Source organism: Bos indicus, chromosome 2 (genome assembly GCF_029378745.1).
Source record: "Bos indicus isolate NIAB-ARS_2022 breed Sahiwal x Tharparkar chromosome 2, NIAB-ARS_B.indTharparkar_mat_pri_1.0, whole genome shotgun sequence".
NCBI lineage: Eukaryota > Metazoa > Chordata > Mammalia > Artiodactyla > Bovidae > Bos > Bos indicus.
The window spans coordinates 33,909,454-33,930,027 of record NC_091761.1 but is presented as its reverse complement, the minus strand read 5'-3'; the positions used below and the strand labels follow the sequence as shown (position 1 = coordinate 33,930,027).

At 38.1% G+C, this 20,574-nt stretch overlaps 1 protein-coding gene across 2 annotated transcripts in view; it reads right to left on the bottom strand.

The window, feature by feature from the left end:
* Positions 1-20,574, bottom strand: part of KCNH7 (potassium voltage-gated channel subfamily H member 7) — a 535,441-nt gene that overhangs the window by 116,918 nt on the left and 397,949 nt on the right. For both annotated transcript variants that reach the window (XM_070804157.1, XM_019971802.2), the window contains one exon: positions 15,781-15,995. In XM_070804157.1, coding sequence (XP_070660258.1) covers positions 15,781-15,995 — 215 coding nt within the window. The remainder of the gene's footprint in view (positions 1-15,780; positions 15,996-20,574) is intronic.

Sequence of the window (20,574 nt, the reverse complement as noted above, 5' to 3'; positions counted from 1 at the left end):
CCTTCTCCAAAGCAGGAAAGTGAAAAGTGAAAGTGAAGTTGCTCAGTCTTGTCCGACTCTTAGTGACCCCATGGACTGCAGCCCACCAGGCTCCTCCATCCATGGGATTTTCCACACAAGAATACTAGAGAGGGTTGCCATTGCCTTCTCTAAACAGCAGAGCTAGACCGAAGTTTGTTTAGAGTGCCTGGCCCTTTCAAGTTCTTTAAAATCCACACACATGCCCTTAAAAGAAGGCTAATACATAAAAAGCTACTGAGAATGAAGCTGGTTTGACTGAATTTGGGGGTGGTGTGGAAGTCCCAATGCCCCATCCTGCTTATTGGCACTTAGCACTCTAAAGAGCACTAGTTTCAAAACATTGCATTAAAGCAAGTTTTATATTATGTAAAGGAGTTTTCCTTAAAAATAGCATTAGGATATTTCAATTACATTCTATTTTTTTCTTTATTGCTAAGTCAAAAACATGGCAAAGAAACCAGAGAGACCACTGTCAGGATTGACCTAATTGATCTAATGTGGGAGAATCCTTTCCTTGGCAGTTTGATATGCCACACAAAAACACTGCATGGAAATGAAATAGGGACTATGGCATCTGTGTCTCTGTTGTTTTCCTGGACCTTAAAAAAAGGGAGTTTGCCGATTCAGGATGAAACAAAACTGTCTCCAAAGTGACAGTCTTTCAACCTCCCTGCACAGTGATTGTTTACCTCTCTTCTTCAGTGATTCTAAAGGAGCACTTTGGATGCAAAAGGAAGACAAATTTGAGATAATGTGTGTAAGAAACATATTCAAAATCTTAAAATGGCTAATCAGAAGAAGAAGCCACATGGTTATTCTAATTTATTATATAAATAATATTAAACGATTCTAAAATGCAAAAATATGGTAATGAAGACTCTCTATTTAAATATCTAGCAGGTTTATTCATGCCTTAGCTTTTACTCACTTTTAAGTAATAGATTGCGTAGAGTGGAAAGGAATACTTATTCTTTGGAAAATATTTTTTTTTTAAGTTAGCTTTACACTGAAATTCCATGCTTGCAGTTGTCCGTTTACTAGACTTAAAGTGACGTATTCATCAGAGTTTATTCATTCATTTCTAAGAAAGAAGACCTAGGAAAGAGAAAGAAGAAGTCTTTCTTCACAGGAAACAAGGAGTAGGCTGGTAGGATCTGACAATGGTAGAAAAAAAAAATGAGAGGGCATGAGAGGTAATAGAGTAGTCAGTTTTGGAGGTAATTCAGGTGCCTGCAGGTCGGAAAATGTAGGCGCCTGAAATCACTCTTTCCCAGTACTAACCCATGAATAATGGATATAGCTATGGACATAATTTACAAATGACAGCTTATCACCAGAAACAGGATTGTACAGCTCAAATGACAGCTGCCAGTTAACCACGAAACTAGATTATTTCTCACTCCTACATTCTTTTCCCCTTTGACTTACATTCTCAATCTCACCTAGTGTTGTTCCCATGACCTGAAAATTAAGCCTGTGCTCCTCATGATGGTATAGGGATTTCTCAGTTTGACCCTTCACTTCAAATGAAAGAAGGATCAACAGGCGCCAGAAACGAAATCTGGCTGCAGACTATTTTTTAGTATTTTCTGCAACATCTGAAATGGAGAACTGAGACACCCACAGGAAACTGAGGAGCCAAGGAAATGTGGAGAATAGCATGGTTGTGTCCTCTGGTTCTCACACTGCAGGGTCTCTCACTCTGGTTCTCTCCCCTTGTCTCTATTCCCACCATTATGGTAGCATCCTTACTGCCACTGACCTTAGGACACTGGGCCAAGGGGCAGAAAAAGAGGGTTCTCCATTCTCAGCTCTATGGCCAGCTTTAGCCAGGTTAATCTCAGAATAAAGACTTAGACACTTTGTATGTGTGACTTTGCATCCCATATTTTTCCATTTCTACATTGAGTAGGCTTCAAAATACAGGTGCTTTTGTAACCAATACATTTAAAACAGAAAAAGACATTAAACATGGTGTTTAAAACAGAGAAGGAACTATGTATGGTGCTTTCTTCTAGTTACTTTAAACTGAGTTGTATATTTGGTACATGGTTAGGAAAAAGCCTGAGTGGACTTCGTTAAAACAAGGACGAAAAATGTACTTCCTCTTACACACTGTCTCCTTCACGTCACCATTACCTCATGCTAATCCTAACCTTCTTTCTTTTGAAAGTTTTAAAGTTTCTAATATTATACATGCTTGTGTTGAATATAGTCCTCACAGTTACCTGTGAAGAAAACATTTTGTCTAGGCTAGTATTTCCTAAAAAATCTTCCCTCAAATATGAGTTCAGGATATTGATAGATGTTATATACAGAAAAAGACAAAATGAATTCTGTTATCAACAATGTTCAAGAAGTGTTGGGTAATTTTTTCAGACTTCTTTAATTTAGGACTTCACAGAACTTTTATTGTGTTAATTTTCCTAGTTTGGCTTAGGCAAATTCTCTTAAATGGACATTGTTTCTTAGAGGGTCTAACCTGAGAAATCAATATAGCAGTACCATTTCCTGGACTCAGTAGCTCCCCCATGAAAGTAAGCCTACTTCTCCAACATGAATTGTGTAAATATGAATTAGTATGTTTTATTTAAAAGACAAGTATATTGTAATTTAAACGTCACAAGGATATATAACTGAGCCAGTTACCTCATTGAGAAATATACGGAAAGAGTAATAATGCACAATAATAATGAGGAAATACAAAAACTAGGTCTCTACTGGGTTCTCTTTTCAGCTCTAACTTTATAGGCAGAATAAAAACATTTGGCCATACCCCTGTTTCCCAAATTTGCCTGATCTTAATAATGTGGAATAGGAATTGTTAAAAACTCACAGTCCTCAGGCTCCACTGAAACTGAATTTCCAGAGGGTGGCAGGACACGGACAGAGGAAGGGAGAGAGAACCAGATGATTCCATTGATCAAGAAGTTTCAAAAAATAAACCAAAAACCTAGGGAAGGTGATATTTAAGTTTCCTTTAAATTTTACAATTCTATGAAGATTAACTGCTTTTTAAAGAACTCTTTTGGAGCAATTGAGTTTTAGAGGGTTTATTATCTAACTACATATTTTCCATTGTAAATGTGATTAGCATAATACACAGAAGTAGAACTAAGAAGGGGAAAATATATTATTTTTACCACAATTTACCACCAATATAACCAATGGGATCTTTTATTATTATTATTATTTTTTATCTTACTTTCTTATTTGGGATTTTCTTCAAATTAGATGCCATGGTTGAATTTACTCCCTTACTCAAGAAACAGTCCACAGCCACTTGATAGTACAAGACCTTGGGTTGTTTGGGTCTGTGAAAATTCCACGTCTGCTCTGAATTTCCATACCTGATAAAAATCCTTTAGTTAATTCTTATCCTATGAAACATGAAAAATGTACTGCTCTGCCCACTCTCATTTGGCAACTCACCTTGAACTGTGTTTGTCCCGAACTCTAGGCCATCAGGCAAAAGTACATACGAACTCCCAGTTCAGCGCTTCCTTTCTGTCCCAGAGTTCAACTTTAACCCAAGGCTTATACTACTGGGGGGGATAAAAGCTGAACCATCTTGGCAACAGATAACTGCAATCTCTGCCTTGGTTGCCATAGGAACCAGGCTATTGCTCTGTATGCTAAACTAAATTATTTTTACCTGTCTCTTCTGACCATTGGTATTTTACTTCTTTATTTCAATCATCTATTTTCAATCTGATTTCTTTGGCTGCTGCTGCTGCTGCTAAGTCGCTTCAGTCGTGTCCGACTCTGTGCGACCCCATAGACAGCAGCCCACTAGGCTCCTCTGTGCCCGGGATTCTCCAGGCAAGAATACTGGAGTGGGTTGCCATTTCCTTCTCCAATGCATGAAAGTGAAAATGAAAGTGAAGTCACTCAGTCGTGCCCGACTCTTCGCGACCCCATGGACTGCAGCCCATCAGGCTTCTCCGTGCATGGGATTTTCCAGGCAAGAGTACTAGAGTGGGGTGCCATTAACAGAACTTTTTAAGTGGGTATTTTTCCTCCTTCCATTAAAAAATGTCTAATGAATGTAGAAAACCAAACAGGTGCTTTTAAAAAGCAATTATACATAAATGCTTGCTTTACAAGGTAGGGTGAAGTGCCGATCAGAGATGTTATTCCTTCATCATTTAGAATATAGAGAAGTATAACCTTTGAGGTAATTTAGAGGTTTAAAACTGAACTGAAATTTTATTTCAATTTTGAATATGTCAGCAAGTGATCAGTTTTGATGTGCATATAGCAATTAGTAAAAATAGAAAATTAGGACTTCCCTGGTGGTGGTGTGGGTAGAAATATGCTTGCCAATGCAGGAAACATGGGTTCCATCCATTGATCCTGGAAGATTCTATATGCCTTGGAGCAAACAGGCCTGCAAGTTGCAACTATTGAGCCCATGTGCTGCAAATACTGAAGCCTGTGGACCTTACGACCTGTGTTTTGCAACAAGAGAAGCCACCACAATGAGAAGCTTGTGCACTACAGCTAGAGAGCAGCCCCTGCTCTCTGCAGCCAGAGAAAGCTCACACACACACACAGCACTGCAGACCCAGCGGAGCCAAAAAAAAAAAAAGAAAATTAATATTACTTTTTTAAATTATACACTTTTTTCAAAGTAATGAACATCATTTTAATATTTAATATGTATATAACATACAACATGTTTGCACGAGTCAGTTGCTACCTAAATGGCTGGCTACATTATGCCTTCTCCTCATCATTGACTAGGTTATATAATATATTTATTTGCCCAGGGAGAACTAGAAAACATAATTGAGGATCTCAAAGATCCAGGCTTTGTATTCAATCAAAGGCCCCTAAAGGCAAAGACATTGACGTATACATTTCTGTAGCAGCGTTGTACATACACTTTGACTTATATTTAGTAAGCACTCACGAATATTGAGTCAATAATTATCCTGATGAGTGTGCTTTACTCCTACTTACAGTATTCACATATATTGTTTTCCATTTCAGTTTAGACATAGAGCAAATCCAGAATACGGGGAAAATACTAGATGGTGATTTCTGTTTTGCTGAACCAAGTCTGATGGTATTCTATAAACAACAATAAGACAATAGATGCAAAAAGTAATGTCATATTAAACTGGAAGTGTTCAGAGGCAATTTGGGACTCCCGCATTACATTTCAAATTTTACTTGCTCTTTTGTGATTATTAACTATTTATGGAGAAGGAAATGGCAAACCACTCCAGTATTCTTTCCTGGAAAATCCCATGGTCAGAGGAGCCTGATAGGTTACAGTCCCTGGGGTCGCAAAGAGTCGGACATGACTAAGCAATTTCACTTTCACTTTCTTTTCATGGTAGCTCAAGATGATTGGTATGGTTTTTATAGAGGTTTGCATGCTCCATGAGTTTAGGCAAAAAATGAGGTTTATGAAAACATTTAAATCATGCTGTAGAAGTTGTATGTTGTTTTTTTGTAATTTCAAGACTACAGCATCAATGAGGATTTATAAAAATACTGTTGGAACATCGATTTTTCAATTAAGTGTTATTTTTAATTCATGACTGTGATAACTGCGATTTATAAGATATACATTTAGTCATAGGCCCCATTCCTGGAACAAAACTCTTAAACCTTTGGAATTTCTTATGTCAGTGAAATGATTTTGAAAAGACTCTAATCACCTGAGGACAAAGTGGGGGTCAACGGAGGAAGCAATCACTTGATCAAAGGGTTGGAACTTTCAGGCCCCCTCCTGTGCTCCTCACCTCCAGGGAGGAAAGGGCTAGAAGTTGAATCCATAGACAATAGTCAATGAAATAATCATTCATGCCTATGTAATGAAGCTTTACAAAGAACCCTAAAAAGGAGGGGGTTCAGAGAGCTTCCAAGCTGGTGGAACAGAACTCTTCCTTATGCCATCAGGCTGAGTCCAAACACTGCAGGGACATAAGTGCCTTCATTCAAGGTCTCACTCTATGAATCTCTTCAGCTGGTTGTTGATTGGTAACATATTTTGTAATAATTGGTAATCAAGTGAATAAAAGGTTCCTAAATTCTGTGTCTCTAGCAAGTTAATGTAAGTAAAGGAGGGGCTGTAATCCAATTTACATCCAGTTGGTCAGAATCACGGGTAACACCTGGAATTGTAATTGGCATCTGAAGTGGGGGGCAGTCTTGAGAAACTGAGCCCTTAATCCATGGCATCTGTCATGATTTCTGGGTAGACAGTGGCAGAACTGAGTTGAATTGTAGAGCACCCAGTTGGTGTCAGAATCTGAACTGCAGTCAGAATTAAAATGACATTATTATTGAAAAGTATTTTTAACTTACAGTTGCGTCTGGAAGATATTTTTATTACTGTCATAGAAGAAAGTTTAGGGCTAAGTTTATCAATTTGAGCGAAACTAAACAAAGCATTAACAAATTTTGTACTATTAAGCTTGAGACAATATATAATTTTTTAGATTTATGGAGGTATAATTGATATATACAAATTACACAGATTTATATTTTTAAACATTAGATAATAATATGAAATTAATGCTGTCTCTCCATTATAAATCAATCTCCACTGATAAATAAGTACTGAGTTAGAAATACTGTTTTAGAGTTCTGTCAAAAGTAAGTATAAATTGAGAGCACTGAATGACATAAAGAGATAATGAGCATATTTACAATGGATAAAGTTCAGTGGAAGTGAAATGTTACATACTTTGAGCTCTTGTTATCAGTTTTATCAGTGTAATTTTGCTTCTCCTGCCACTAAGTGGCATGCCACCAACAAAGCACAAAACCTTTATCCTAACAAACAATTAGCTTAAAAAATGGGATGTGAACTTAAACAAGAGATAATGAATCTATTAAGGATCACTTTATTTGGCTTTTTGAAGAGTTTGAGGAATTTTAGAGAAAATATACTACATTCTCTTATTTCTATAGACTCACTTCTCTAATTAGTTACTAGCAGACTTTTAGATTATGATATTTGTCCATACTGCCAAATGTTACAGGTATTTTTCACAGAAAACAGAATTAAAGAGGATATACTTTAGAGATTAAGAACTTCATTTTGGAGTCAGATGATCTCAGTCTGAAAGCTACTTTTGCCATTTACTGTGTGACCTAGGCAAGGTGCTTCCTTCTCTCTAAGCTTGATTCCTCTTCTATGAAATAGAGATGATAATAATAGTATCAACTTATAGGACTTTCATGTGGATTAAAATTGATAATCTGTTAAACCACTTGGCATAGAGTCTGACACAGTAAATGCTCAACCAATGTCACCTATTATTAAATCTATCTTAATTCTATTTTCATGCCAACAATATACTTTAATAAATCCCAAATAATGAGAATTTATTTTAGGTTTAAAGTTGTATGTATATTTCAAAATTATATGACCTTCTAAACATTCAGAAATTTCTTTCTTGTGGTCTAAGTTTCTGTGTGATTATTCTCAAAACTAATTATTTTGAGTATTCTCCTTAATAAAGCTCTCGGAAAACTATACTTGTGAACTAGTATTCTCTTCCTCATTATATGTTTTTTCTTTCTGATGATCACAATATGAGTTTCTATTAAGTTCACCAGATATTCTTTTTAAGTAATAAAGTAATAAGTTACAGAATAACTTGCTCATAATTTGGCCAGTACTGTCTACAAAGGCAACTCAATCTACCTTTAGTTTCATAATATGGTCTTGTAGCATTTATTATACTGTTGCTGCTAAGTCACGTCAGTCATGTCCGACTCTGTGTGACCCCATAGACAGCAGCCCGCTAGGCTCCCGTCCCTGGGATTCTCCAGGCAAGAACACTGGAGTGGGTTGCCATTTCCTTCTCCAGTGCATGAAAGTGAAAAGTGAAAGTGAAGTCGCTCAGTCGTGTCCAACTCTTCGTGACCCCATGGACTGCAGCCTACCAGGCTCCTCCATCCATGGGATTTCCCAGGCAAGAGTACTGGAGTGGGTTGTCTTTGCCTTCTGCAATTAGTTGCAAATACTATTATTATATATTCTTGTATCATTTTTCTCCAGGTAGTACTTGACTACTGGTACTAGGTTTTATGGGCTTCCCAGGTGACACTTGTAGGAAAGAACTCTACTACCAATACAGGAGATGTAAGAGATGCAGGTTTGATCCCTGGGTTGGAAAGATCCCATGGAGAAGGGCATGGCAACCCACTCAAGTATTCTTGCCTGGAGAATCCCATGGACAGAGGAGCCTGGTGGGCTACAGTCCATTGGGTTGCAAAAAGCTGAACACAACTGAAGCAACTTAACATGCACACACTAGGTTTTATTCTTCTGTGTCTCTAGAGCTTATCCAACATATTTATTTATCCAGTATATGTGTGTGTTTGTGTATATGAGATACTGTTCGTCTGAATTCTTATCTTCAACAATGTAATGGGCCATTGTTGTTTTGTTTTCCTTCCATGGAGCCCTTCATTCCCTACTGTATTTTTCTGCTGTTGTCCTCAGTCAAGGAGCTACACTTCTTCCATCACAAGGATGAGCACAAGACTCAAGCTGGCCAATCAGAGTTCACTTTCTCAGAATCTGATGTGGACATTGGTGGAGAGAAAGCCCTTCGTATCAGATCACGAACTGTGAGCATTATGTAAGACAAGAGAGTCTAAAGACATGCTTCCATCAGATGGAGAGTGAAGTTATTAATGAGGAAAGCAAGGCAGAGAAGAGAGAATTCATCAGCTATTCAAAAAATGAAGGTAGCCATGGCCCAAAGCATCTACCCCTGCACTTTTTGGTTATGTGACCCTGTAAGCTGACCCTCCTCCTTTCATTTTTTGCTTAAAATGGTTTCAATCAGGCTTCTATAACTTGCATTGTTACAGCATTGACTGATAGGCCGTATGAGATTGGTCAATAAAGTTTTGGAATCCACAGTGCCATTTTCTTAAACCTGATATTACAAAATTTGTAACAGCTAAATCTGACAACAGAATAGTACATTTAATCTAAAATTTAGCCTAACAGCTGAACTGTAACTAGCCTCAGTAATAAGAGAATCATACAAGGTTACAAAAGTTCAGTTTACTTTTATGGAAAAGGGGGCAGATATAGTCAAGAATTTGATCTTTTACTGAGAACCACAGTGGAAGTGAGAAATAGATTTAAGGGACTAGATCTGATAGACAGAGTGCCTGATGAACTATGGATGGATGTTCATGACATTGTACAGGAGACAGGGATCAAGACCATCCCCATGGAAAAGAAATGCAAAAAAGCAAAATTGCTGTCCGGGGAGGCCTTACAAAGAGCTGTGAAAAGAAGAGAAGTGAAAAGCAAAGGAGAAAAGGAAAGATATAAGCATCTGAATGCAGAGTTCCAAAGAATAGCAAGGAGAGATAAGAAAGCTTTCCTCAGTGATCAGTGCCAAGAAATAGAGGAAAACAACAGAATGGGAAAGACTAGAGATCTCTTCAAGAAAATTAGAGATACCAAGGGAACATTTCATGCAAAGATGGGCTCAATAAAGGACAGAAATGGTATGGACCTATCAGAAGCAGAAGATATTAAGAAGAGGTGGCAAGAATACACAGAAGAACTATACAAAAAGGAGCTTCACAACCAAGATAATCACAATGGTGTGATCACTCACCTGGAGCCAGACATCCTGGAATGTGAAGTCAAGTGGGCCTAAGGAAGCACCACTATGAACAAAGCTAGTGGAGGTGATGGAATTCCAGTTGAGCTATTTCAAATCCTGAAAGATGATGCTGTGAAAGTGTTGCACTCAATGTCAGCAAATTGGAAAACTCAGCAGTGGCCATGGGACTGGAAAAGGTCAGTTTTCTTTCCAATCTCAAAGAAAGGCAATGCCAAAGAATGCTCAAACTAACGCACAATTGCACTCATCTCACACGCTTAAAGTAATGCTCAAACTTCTCCAAGCCAGGCTTCAGCAATATGTGAACCATGAACTTCCAGATGTTCAACCTGGTTTTAGAAAAGGCAGAGGAACCAGAGATCAAATAGCCAACATTCGCTGGATCATTGAAAAAGCAAGAGAGTTCCAGAAAAACATCTATTTTTGCTTTATTGACTATGCCAAAGCCATTGACTGTATAGAACACAATAAACTATGGAAAATTCTGAGAGAAATGGGAATACCAAAACACCTGACCTGCCTCTTGATAAACCTATATGCAGGTCAGGAATCAACAGTTAGAACTGGACATGGGACAACAGACTGGTTCCAAATAGAAAAAGGAGTACATCAAGGCTGTATATTGTCACTCTGCTTGTTTAACTTATGTGCAGAGTACATCATGAGAAACGCTGTGCTGGAGGAAGCACAAGCTGGAATCAAGATTGCTGGGAGAAATATCAATAACCTCAAATATGCAGATGACACCACCCTTATGGCAGAAAGTGAAGAAGAACTAAAGAGCCCCTTGATGAAAGTGAAAGAGGAGGGTGAAAAGGTTGGCTTAAAGTTCAACATTTAGAAAACTAAGATCATGGCATGTGGTCCCATCACTTCATGGGAAATAGATGGGAAAACAGTGGAAACAGTGTCAGACTTTATTTTGGGGGGCTCCAAAATCACTGCATATGGTGACTGCAGCCATGAAATTAAAAGTCGCTTACTCCTTGGAAGGAAAGTTATGACCAACCTAGACAACATACTAAAAAGCAGAGAGGTTACTTTGTCAACAAAGGTCCGTCTAGTTAAGGCTATGGTTTTTCCAGTAGTCATGTATGGATGTAAGAGTTGGACTACAAAGAAAGCTGAGAGCCGAAGAATTGATACTTTTGAACTGTGGTGTTAGAGAAGACTCTTCAGAGTCCCTTGGACTGCAAGGAGATCCAACCAGTCCATCCTAAAGGAGATCAGTCCTAAAAGAGACCTGAGTGTTTGTTGGAAGGACTGCTGTTGAAGCTGAAACTTTAATACTTTGGCCAGCTGATGCGAAGAGCTGACTCATTTGAAAAGACCCTGATGCTGGGACAGATCGAGGGCAGGAGGAGAAGGGGATGACAGAGGATGAGACTGTTGGATGGCATCATGGACTCAATGACACGAGTTTGGGTAAACTCTGGGAGTTGGTGATGGACAGGGCGGCATGGCGTGCTGCAGTTCATGGGGTCTCAGAGTCAGACATGACTGAGAGACTGAACTGAACTGAGAACCACATAGTGAAGGCAGACCTTTGCTCTTTACCCACCCAACTTTTCTTCCAATTCATTGTTTTCTCTTCATCATTGCATTGGAATTTGGTAGGAATTAGCCAACTAAGAGGCTTCCCATGTGACTCAGTGGTAAGGAATTTGCCTGAAATGCAGGGGGCTGCCTGCCAAGCAGGAGACACAGGTTTGATCCTGGATCAGGAAGATCCCCTGGAGAAGGAAATGGCAACTCATTCCAGTATTCTTGCTTGGGTAATCCATATACAGAGGAGCCTGGTGGGCTATAGTTTTTGGGGTTGCAAGTGTTGAACATGACTTAGCAACTAAACCACCACCATCAATACTGTACATGTTAATGCTGCTGCTACTGCTGCTAAGTCGCTTCAGTCCTGTCCGACTCTGTGCAACCCCATAGATGGCAGCTCACCAGGCTCTTCTGTCCCTGGGATTCTCCAGGCAAGAACACTGGAGTGTGTTGCCATTTCCTTCTCCAATGCATGCATGCATGCTAAGTCACTTCAGTCATGTCTGACTCCGTGCAACCCTATGGACAGCAGCCTACCAGGCTCCTCTGTCAACGGATTCTCTAGGCTAGAATACTGGAGTGGGTTGCCATTTCTTTCTCCACATGTTATTACTAGCTCTCAATAAATGTTTTCTGAGTGAATAAAAAATACATAGATGTATGAATGAATGAATAGATCAATGGATAGCAGCATGGTCCCTCTCAATGAGCTCACTCTATCTGGGGAGGCAAGTAATTAATTGGCTAACTAGTAATCAGCCAATGTATGATAGAGATAAGATGCGAATGGTGAGAGAGCATAACATGAGCAGAGATGAATTGTTCCTTTCACTTACGCCTTTTTAAAATATCTACCCTATTGTTTATGCTCAGGGGAGTGTTTAAAACTCACTACTGAATGACTGATGAGCAAAACTCTGATATCTTTTGAAAAAAGGATTGCCATACAAATTTATTAAAAGAATAAAACAAATAAGAACTTTTGATAAAGGAAACACTGCTGGCTGCCTACAGCAAATAGGTTGAGAATATCTTGACATTGTACATTCCAAAGTGTCGCAAAGAGTCAGACATGGCTGAGAGACTTGTCACGCAGGCAGGCATGTTGACAAAGAGGACTTCTACACAGTCAGAACAAAGAGAATAGCAAAGTCTTTGAGTTGCTATCAAGTCATTTCCAGATACGTGGGGACAAGTGATACTACATTTGTGAATGTGGGCATTCCAGTGATAACTACGATCAGGAAACTTCACAAACACCCAGTGAGGAAACAATTATAGAGTGTCTCTGCTTCAAGTGTTTTTTTTTTTTTCCCCCCTCAGGGGCTATGTTTACAGAAGGAATATCTCAATATTTGATCTCCACCTTGTTAGTATTCTTGCCTGGAAAATCCCAAGGACAGAGGAGCCTGGTGGGCTATGGTCAACAGGGTCACAAAGAATTGGAAGCGGCTGAGCATGCACATACATTTGTCTGGTCTGACATGTGCACAACAGGAAGGTTTGCTGCTGAGAGCAAATGGGGGTACTAGTTTCCAGTCTCAACTGTTGTCCAGACGTTTCTCATCATTTCTGGCTAGATTCACAGCTATCTAAGTCTTCTCTCTCCAGAATGTCCTTCCTATCACTGTATTTACATTGGTAAAAACAAAGTGATCCTTTATAAAACAATATCCAATTCTAACCTCCCAGCGTCTTAAAAGGATTTTTGCTTGCTTCTCCAACTGGGGTATTTTGGAAACTGTGGGGATGGGCATGCCATGATGATTTGGATGAGAAGTATGAGAAGCTGTTGGAAAACTATGGGGCCTTGTGAGCCTGAGTCCTTCAGTGGTAAGTAGTTTACAACATTTTTTTTAATGTTAAAACAAATAGTATAATGTTACAGACATAAATATACGAGTCTTGGGAATTTTAAAGAGAAACATGAGACCTTAAAAGAATGCCAACCTTTTGATAGCAGCTATTGCATTTTACTCAATCCCAGATGCAATTTTTGTGAGAAAGGTAATGAAGAACCAACTAGAGGGGGAAGTTCCAGCAGCTCCTGACCTGTAATAAGCCCCTGCTCAGCCATGCATCTTCCCGGCTCAACCTACTCTTTCTGAGAAGACACTCAGACTTTTCTACCTCTGCAACTTTCTTCTTGTTTTTTCTCCACCTGGGTATCTCATCTCTTGCCTCATTTGCTTGGCCAGCTTCTCTTGCCTTCCTGCCTGCCTTCCCTCCTTCAACATTTCATAAACTCTACTCTGCCAGCTGTTTGACTAGGTCCTGGCAAGGTGTGGATTATCCTACAATGATGGTGATGAGGGCAGGGGGAAGTCATACAAGAACACAGATAAACAGAAGAATGGCTGATGCTGCTTGTCATGTACATAGCACCTTGATGAATACTTTTGACATATCATTCTACTTAATTCTTATGTCAACACTGAGAAATAAGTTGTGTCATAACTAAAACTTTCCTCAATGTCACAGAACAAATGGCTCTTGTCACACAATAAATGACTCAGAATTAAAGCACAAGTGCATGGGACTCTGTTATGCTTTTAAACATCATTTACCACCCAGTTTGATAAGTAATCTTCTAGACTCATCTTAAGTATCTCATCTGTTTTTCTTCTCTGAAAGATCTCCCATTAAAGTATAATGATTTCCCCCCGGCTCTGCTCCTATGTTCTTTACCACCATGATTTCACTGGGGCCATTTGTATGTTTCCACTCTCACCAGGCTCAGAAAGCGCCCAGTATGGGTGCCACCTCTGAGTCGGGGGTATATCATCTCCTCCTGGCACAGTGGACCTGCTGAACATGGCAGGACAGGGTGGGGCCTGTAGTGAACCAAGCTCATGAACACTTTGCAAAGACCAAGCTTGTCTGCCCACAGGCCTTAAGGTGTGTTTTGTTTGGTCTGCAGAAGCATTTTGAACTAGCTTGCCAACTTTTAGTAATAAAGAGTTTATTTTCAAATCTGGATTTCCAGATTCTTTTTAAAACTGAAAGATTTGAAAACATGGGTTAATCCTTCCTTCATGACCACAGTTGGCTGGAGCTGAGTGGCAGCCATCTGCTCTGATGTTGCTGTAGCCCCCCCCATGCCTGCTCTGGTATCACGACTACTTCACTCATTTATGCTACTGACGGTCTTAAGAATTGCAACCAGACTGCTGTGCAATCTCTGAAATCTCTTACTTCCTATATATCCATATAATGACTATAGTCTACAAATAGGATAATTTTTAAGGTAGGAACAATTGCAAGTAAAATTCAAAGCTATTAAAATGGTGCCCATGCAACATGAATAACAGTAGGCTATTCACCTACTGGCCTTCCCTGGTGGCTCAGATGGTAAAGAGTCCACCTGCAATGTAGGAGAACTGGGTTCAATCCCTGGGTCAGGAAGATACCCTGGAGAAGGAAATGGCTACCCACTCTGGTATTCTTGCCTAGATAATCCCATGGACAGAGGAGCCTGGCGGGCTACAGTCCATGGGGTTGCTGGGTCGGACACGACTGAGCAACTAAGCACACACACATACATTTATCTACCACTGTTAAGTCCAATTTACCATGAATAAGTTAAAAACAAAATACCAAGTGTAGAAAGCCTCATTACTACATAAATATCAAAATATGTATCTGAGTATGGCATGTATAAGCTCTCATCTCAAATAAACAGAGACTCTCAGGCCTATTTACAACCAACTCATGGCCTTTACATGGCTGTTTCAGCTCACACATAAGACGGTATGTACAAACTACTATAGTGTTGTTTTAGTAATTACAATTACAAAACCTTTCTTAATAAAGGATCTTCAATGATGGAGATAGATATTAGGGTCAAGTTTATCTTTATATTGTGACAGTTTATAAAATGACTTGCTAAGCAAATATACTAGGTTAAATTGTTTATTTAAAAAAAATTGTTTACTTGACACAAATTTTAGAGTCATGAATTCCCAACAATGTAAATGCGTTGTAAGCAAAAGCTGGGTACTGCTTAGGTTGGTATTTTGATATAATAAATAAAAATCATTTTTCTCTATTCTTTACCACATGAATCTTGCTAGACAGTACTTTTTTTTACCCTAGTTAGATGTGCAATATTTATTTAAAAACAAAATATTTTTCCTGAGAAACATACTGTTTTGCTCTGACTTTTCTTCGACTCAGACAGTTCTTCCCCCAAGTCCAGTGACTTATACCTCACTCTACTTAGTAGCATAAGTGCAAAAAAGAGGGCCACAGTTAAGAGTAAATCCCAATTAGTCACCTAAACCTTCAATAGACATCCATTATAGTAAAATACCATGCTTTACTAATGCAAGGATTCGTAGCAAAACAATAAATGCCTAAATGTGATGAATAGCTGCTTAATCACCTCTGCAACAACGGGAACAAATAAACCAAGCCAGCCCATTTTTGCTTAGTCCTGGAATAGACAAAATTAGAGTCTACAGTTTTATTTATTTGTTACATTAGAGGGTCACCCAACATCCGAAGATAAATTGGAGTGCAAATAAATGGCTTACCTCAGAAAATAACCTTAAAAACAGTGAAAATTGATAGCAAAATAATGTCCTACCTGGGTAACTTTCTCTGTCACATTGTGTGTTCGATCTTTAACTTTGGGCGCAATAATGGTTTTATCTGAAGAAGGAGGGGATGCATTCTTTTTTTCAGCTTTGACATCTGAAAAATTCAGAGTGAGCTGTGGAATCTTGTTAATGGTGCTGTATTTGTTGAGGTTTGAATCCGACGTGGATCCCAGGAGGCTTGACTTGATATGATTAAAAGGCCCTAAAAAATTGGAAAGTATTTGTAAAAGCAATATCAGGAAAAATTAAGAAAGAGATGGTCTCGAATGACCTGTTAGTAATTCATGATCATTGTGACCCTGATTCAGATGGGACTAAATGCAGCTGGTTGATACCTGCTCACCATCCACCATATGGAACGGCATGTGAATATCCAAGGATAAGATCGTGCCCTAGGTGTGCACTCAGGGAGCAGATGGCAGCTTTAGCTGTTAACTGGCTTCTTTTATTAGAGGCTGGAATAGAAGAAAGAACTCTACTCCCTATTTTTGTCTAAACTCTATATTCAGTTTCTCAAAAACTTTTTTATAACCTAACAATTTTTCAAGGAAGGACTTTTATAATTTATGAATTAATCAAGGAAGGTTAAAATCATATTGGCCATGAAATTGCTGAATAGTGTCTAACCTGCTTTTATTTGTATTACTCCCCACTCTGCCATAACAAGTGACAAGCCAGTTGCATTCTTCAGATGCTTCTATTACCTGTATAAGATACTTCACAGAGATTCTAGAAGTGTTAAGTCCAGACAGAGGAATTTCAGGTAACATTGAGAAGGACAAATGTCATCTGTGTGCATGTAAGGGGTCACAAGAGAAGGAAATGGTGACCCACTCCAGTATTCTTGCCTGGAAAATTCCATGGACAGAGGAACCTGGTGAGCCCCAGTCCATGGGGTCACAAAGAGTTGTACATGACTTAGCAACGGAGCATAAGCATGATGTGTTGCATGGACTGAATTGAATAATTTGGATCCTATGGGGGATTTTTAAATCTTTCCTTTCTTCTCATTTTTTCTCTTTTATTTAGAATTCATGTTGGCCACTTTTTGAGGAAAAAAGGCACAGTAGAAGAGTGCTTTGGCAAACATAACTTACAACTGAAATGACTGTCAGTGGGTTGGTTTGGGGTTGGTAGTACTTAGTTACTTTTTTTAAAAAAAACATGCTGTGCATTAGATACCCAGAACTTCTTCTTGAACGTTTGGACTCTTTGACCAACTCTGGTCACTTCTCACATTTCTTTCTTACAAAGACAATTTGGCACAGTGTCAAGATCCTGGACCCCTTCACTGAGGATAAGTATACTGACCAGCTACATCTTCCTTTGAGATGAACCTATTGTCTGTTAGCTTCCCTAGTGGCTCAGACAGTAAAGAATCTGCCTGCAATACAGGAGACCTGGGTTTGATTCCTGGGTTGGGAAGATCTGGAGAAGGGAACAGCAACCCACTCCAGTATTCTTGCCTGGAAAATTCCACGGACAGAGGAACCTGGTGGGCTACAGTCCATGGAATCGCAGAGCTGGACGTGACTGAGCTACAAACACACTGCTACTATCGTCTGTTGGTTACGGAGAGCCAAAACAAACAAACAAAAAACTCCAAAAAGTTTCTTATACAGTTGATGATATTACTTATAAAATTATGTAGCTCTTGAAGATTAGCATTAGGAAGAATGCTATACAGACATTAGCTTTCTGCCTCGAGAGTGCTTGAAACATACAAACTGCATAAATAAACTTGTTAACACATTTTGCCTTATGCTGTTGTTTCCCCCGTTCAGTATGAAACTAGTACATTTTGGAGATCAAAATGTGCTTTATGCACCAAGTGAGGTATAAAGCCTTGAAAATTAAATTTATGGATTGTGTATTTTGGACCACAACAATTAATCAACTCAGGTCAAAAATAATCCAAGAAAAAAAAAAACCATCATTTAGTTCATATTCATCTTAGAGAAAAAAAATCACACTGCATTCATTTATAAAAATTTATATTTGGTTATTACAGAATATTGAAATGATTTTAAGAGTTTTTTTATTTATGTAGGAAAGAAAGTATGTATTCTTTGAGGTGCATGTCTATTCATTCCATGAGTTTTACCCATGATGATGACCAAGTCTATCCAAATTAAAAATGTCACTGTGCTCTCTGGGCATATATTTCCAAGTATTTCTCATTTGAATATAGATTCTCATTCTCTTTTCTATTTCTGTGACAGAAGAGATATAAGAATCCAAAGTTAGATTAATCCTTCCTTCAGATAGGTCTCTGGGAAACCCCATTGTTTGTAAACCCCTCTATACACACCACTAATTTGTTATTGTAACATATGCTACATAGCGTTTCCTTTTTTTGCATCATTCTATGGCTACATTCCAGACCTATAGCTTCGTATTTAAATTCTGAAAAATATTCTAGGGCTTCAGATTTCTTAGATATTGCCTTTTTCCCAACTCTGATGTCATATTTTCACTGTTTAGGTAACTTTGTGGAGAAGGAAATGGCAACCCACTCCAGTATTCTTGCCTGGAGAATCCCATGGACGGAGGAGCCTGGTGGGCTACAGTCCACCGGGTCGCAAAGAGTCGGACACGACTGAGCGACTTCACTTTAACTTTCAGGTAACTTTACTGCACACATGAGATTGGAGAACATTGAGCTCAAGCAAATAGTTAAACTGTATTTCAAAACCTTAACCCTGCCTTTCAATCCTCTTTCTCTATTATCCTTCTATATGTTGGATTTTGTAGCAAATGGCTTAGAAATATGAATCATCTGTAATGTTGTTAACACAGAAAGGTACTGTTATATGTACTTTGCTTGTGTTTGAGGCCACTTCAAATGAACGCCAGTGAATTTGCTGCATAGATAAGCCAATATTATCAACTGTGACAGTACTTCACCATCCAAGCATCTGTGGGGGTGTTTTTGTTACAGAGATGGGAGGTGTCTATTCTCTCACCTTGAAAAATTGACCCGGATGACTCAGTGGGCATTCATGTAGGTGAAAAGTCTATTTATAATGACCTGGGCCTTGAACCTGTTTTATGTATTTTAACATATTAATACAATGAACCTTTCAGAGCTACAACTGCCATGTAGAATGAATATTTTTACAGTTTTTTTTTCCTTTTATTCAGAACTTTACCAAAAGTTGTTCACCATTTCGGAAAACCTAATCACTGCGAGCTACACTACTTATGTTATTTAACACCAATACAAAATTTCAGACTTCAGGTTATAGTCTGTGTTTGTAGCTATGACATGCAGACATGTAAATAAAGATATCTGAGTATTTTTTTGAAACACTGTTGGAATCCAATATTATTAAATTTACAGATAATTATAGGAATCACACAAAATTATTGGTTAAATTTCTTCTAAAATATTTTATATTATTGATCTCCTATATATGTAAAATGATGTATAACAAAAATAATTATATATTAGTTTTTAGGTAAAAAATAAACCCTTGGAATGACTTAATAACTCCCTAGAGATTTGCCACAAAGCCTCCATAATGTCTTTTCTTTATGGTAGTATTGTTGATTCACAATATTAGATTAGCTTCAGGTATACAACACAGTGATTCAATATTTTTATAAATTATATTCCATACTGCAAAATAACCACTTTATTCCCCTTTGCTGTACAATATATTCTTGCTCATTTATTTCATACGGAGTAGTTTGTATCTCTTGGTTTCATACTCCTATGTCAGCCCCCAACCTTCCTTCTCCCTCCTGGTAACCACTAGTTTGTTTTTAATGCCTGTGTTCTACAAATGTTTTGATTGCCATTTCTTCTTCAATCCATCTTCTGGCTCTTATTGCTTATGAAGGTGAATAGTCTGCAAGGTCTTTCTTCAGTATTGGAGGATATATATACGTCCTTACGAGGAGTAGGATGTCTTTCTCCTGTGCAATGCATTATTACTGCACATTATCCCATAGGGAATCATTTTGACACTATGCTGAAAAGCAAGGGCCAATTCATTTGTGAGGATATTGCACTTTCTCAATTTCTCCCCAGTTGATTTTGGCATTATTTATAATTTAATTTTGATTATTCACTATTTAAAAATTTATATATAAATAAGTCCAATCTGTCACTATTTATTCCAATAGTGGTTTTAACTTTGTTATTCCTTCATATTCCTGCTCTATCATTTTAGGCAGTACTTTTATGGAATGTTTTATCATGCCTTTAATGTTATTAAAACCAAATATTTTTTCATATTTCATATTATATCTTCAAGTGTAGTTATATTTAAACATTAACATATTGATAGAAATATTTTATTATAAGCTGCTTTCCTTTTATTCCTGCTGTATAATTAAGAAATTAAGTTGGCCTTTTAGAAATAGGTTACTCACCTCTGAATATCATTTTAGGATAGTCAAGTGAGCACAACAGGAAGTTTAAACAAGAGGGCCTTAGTCTGATAGGGCTAAGAAACCACTGGCCAATACACATCACACTAAGATTTGGCCTCAGAATATTACAAGTTCATTGCAATCTGTATTTCATCTTCTCTTACTTTCTAACATAAAACATTTCTAAACTGTTAATCTATTCTGTTTTTAATGCTAGGTTTCCTTTTACATTTATACATTTAAAGACTTTGGCAGATCTTAAAATATACTACTTAAAATAATTCACGCATATTTAGATTCAAAATCTATTTCATCTTGTATAACAAAGATCATTATGCTCTTCTCCACTGCTTTTGAAGCAGGTGTTTATATGCAGCAGTCTGTTAGTATCTGCAATGATT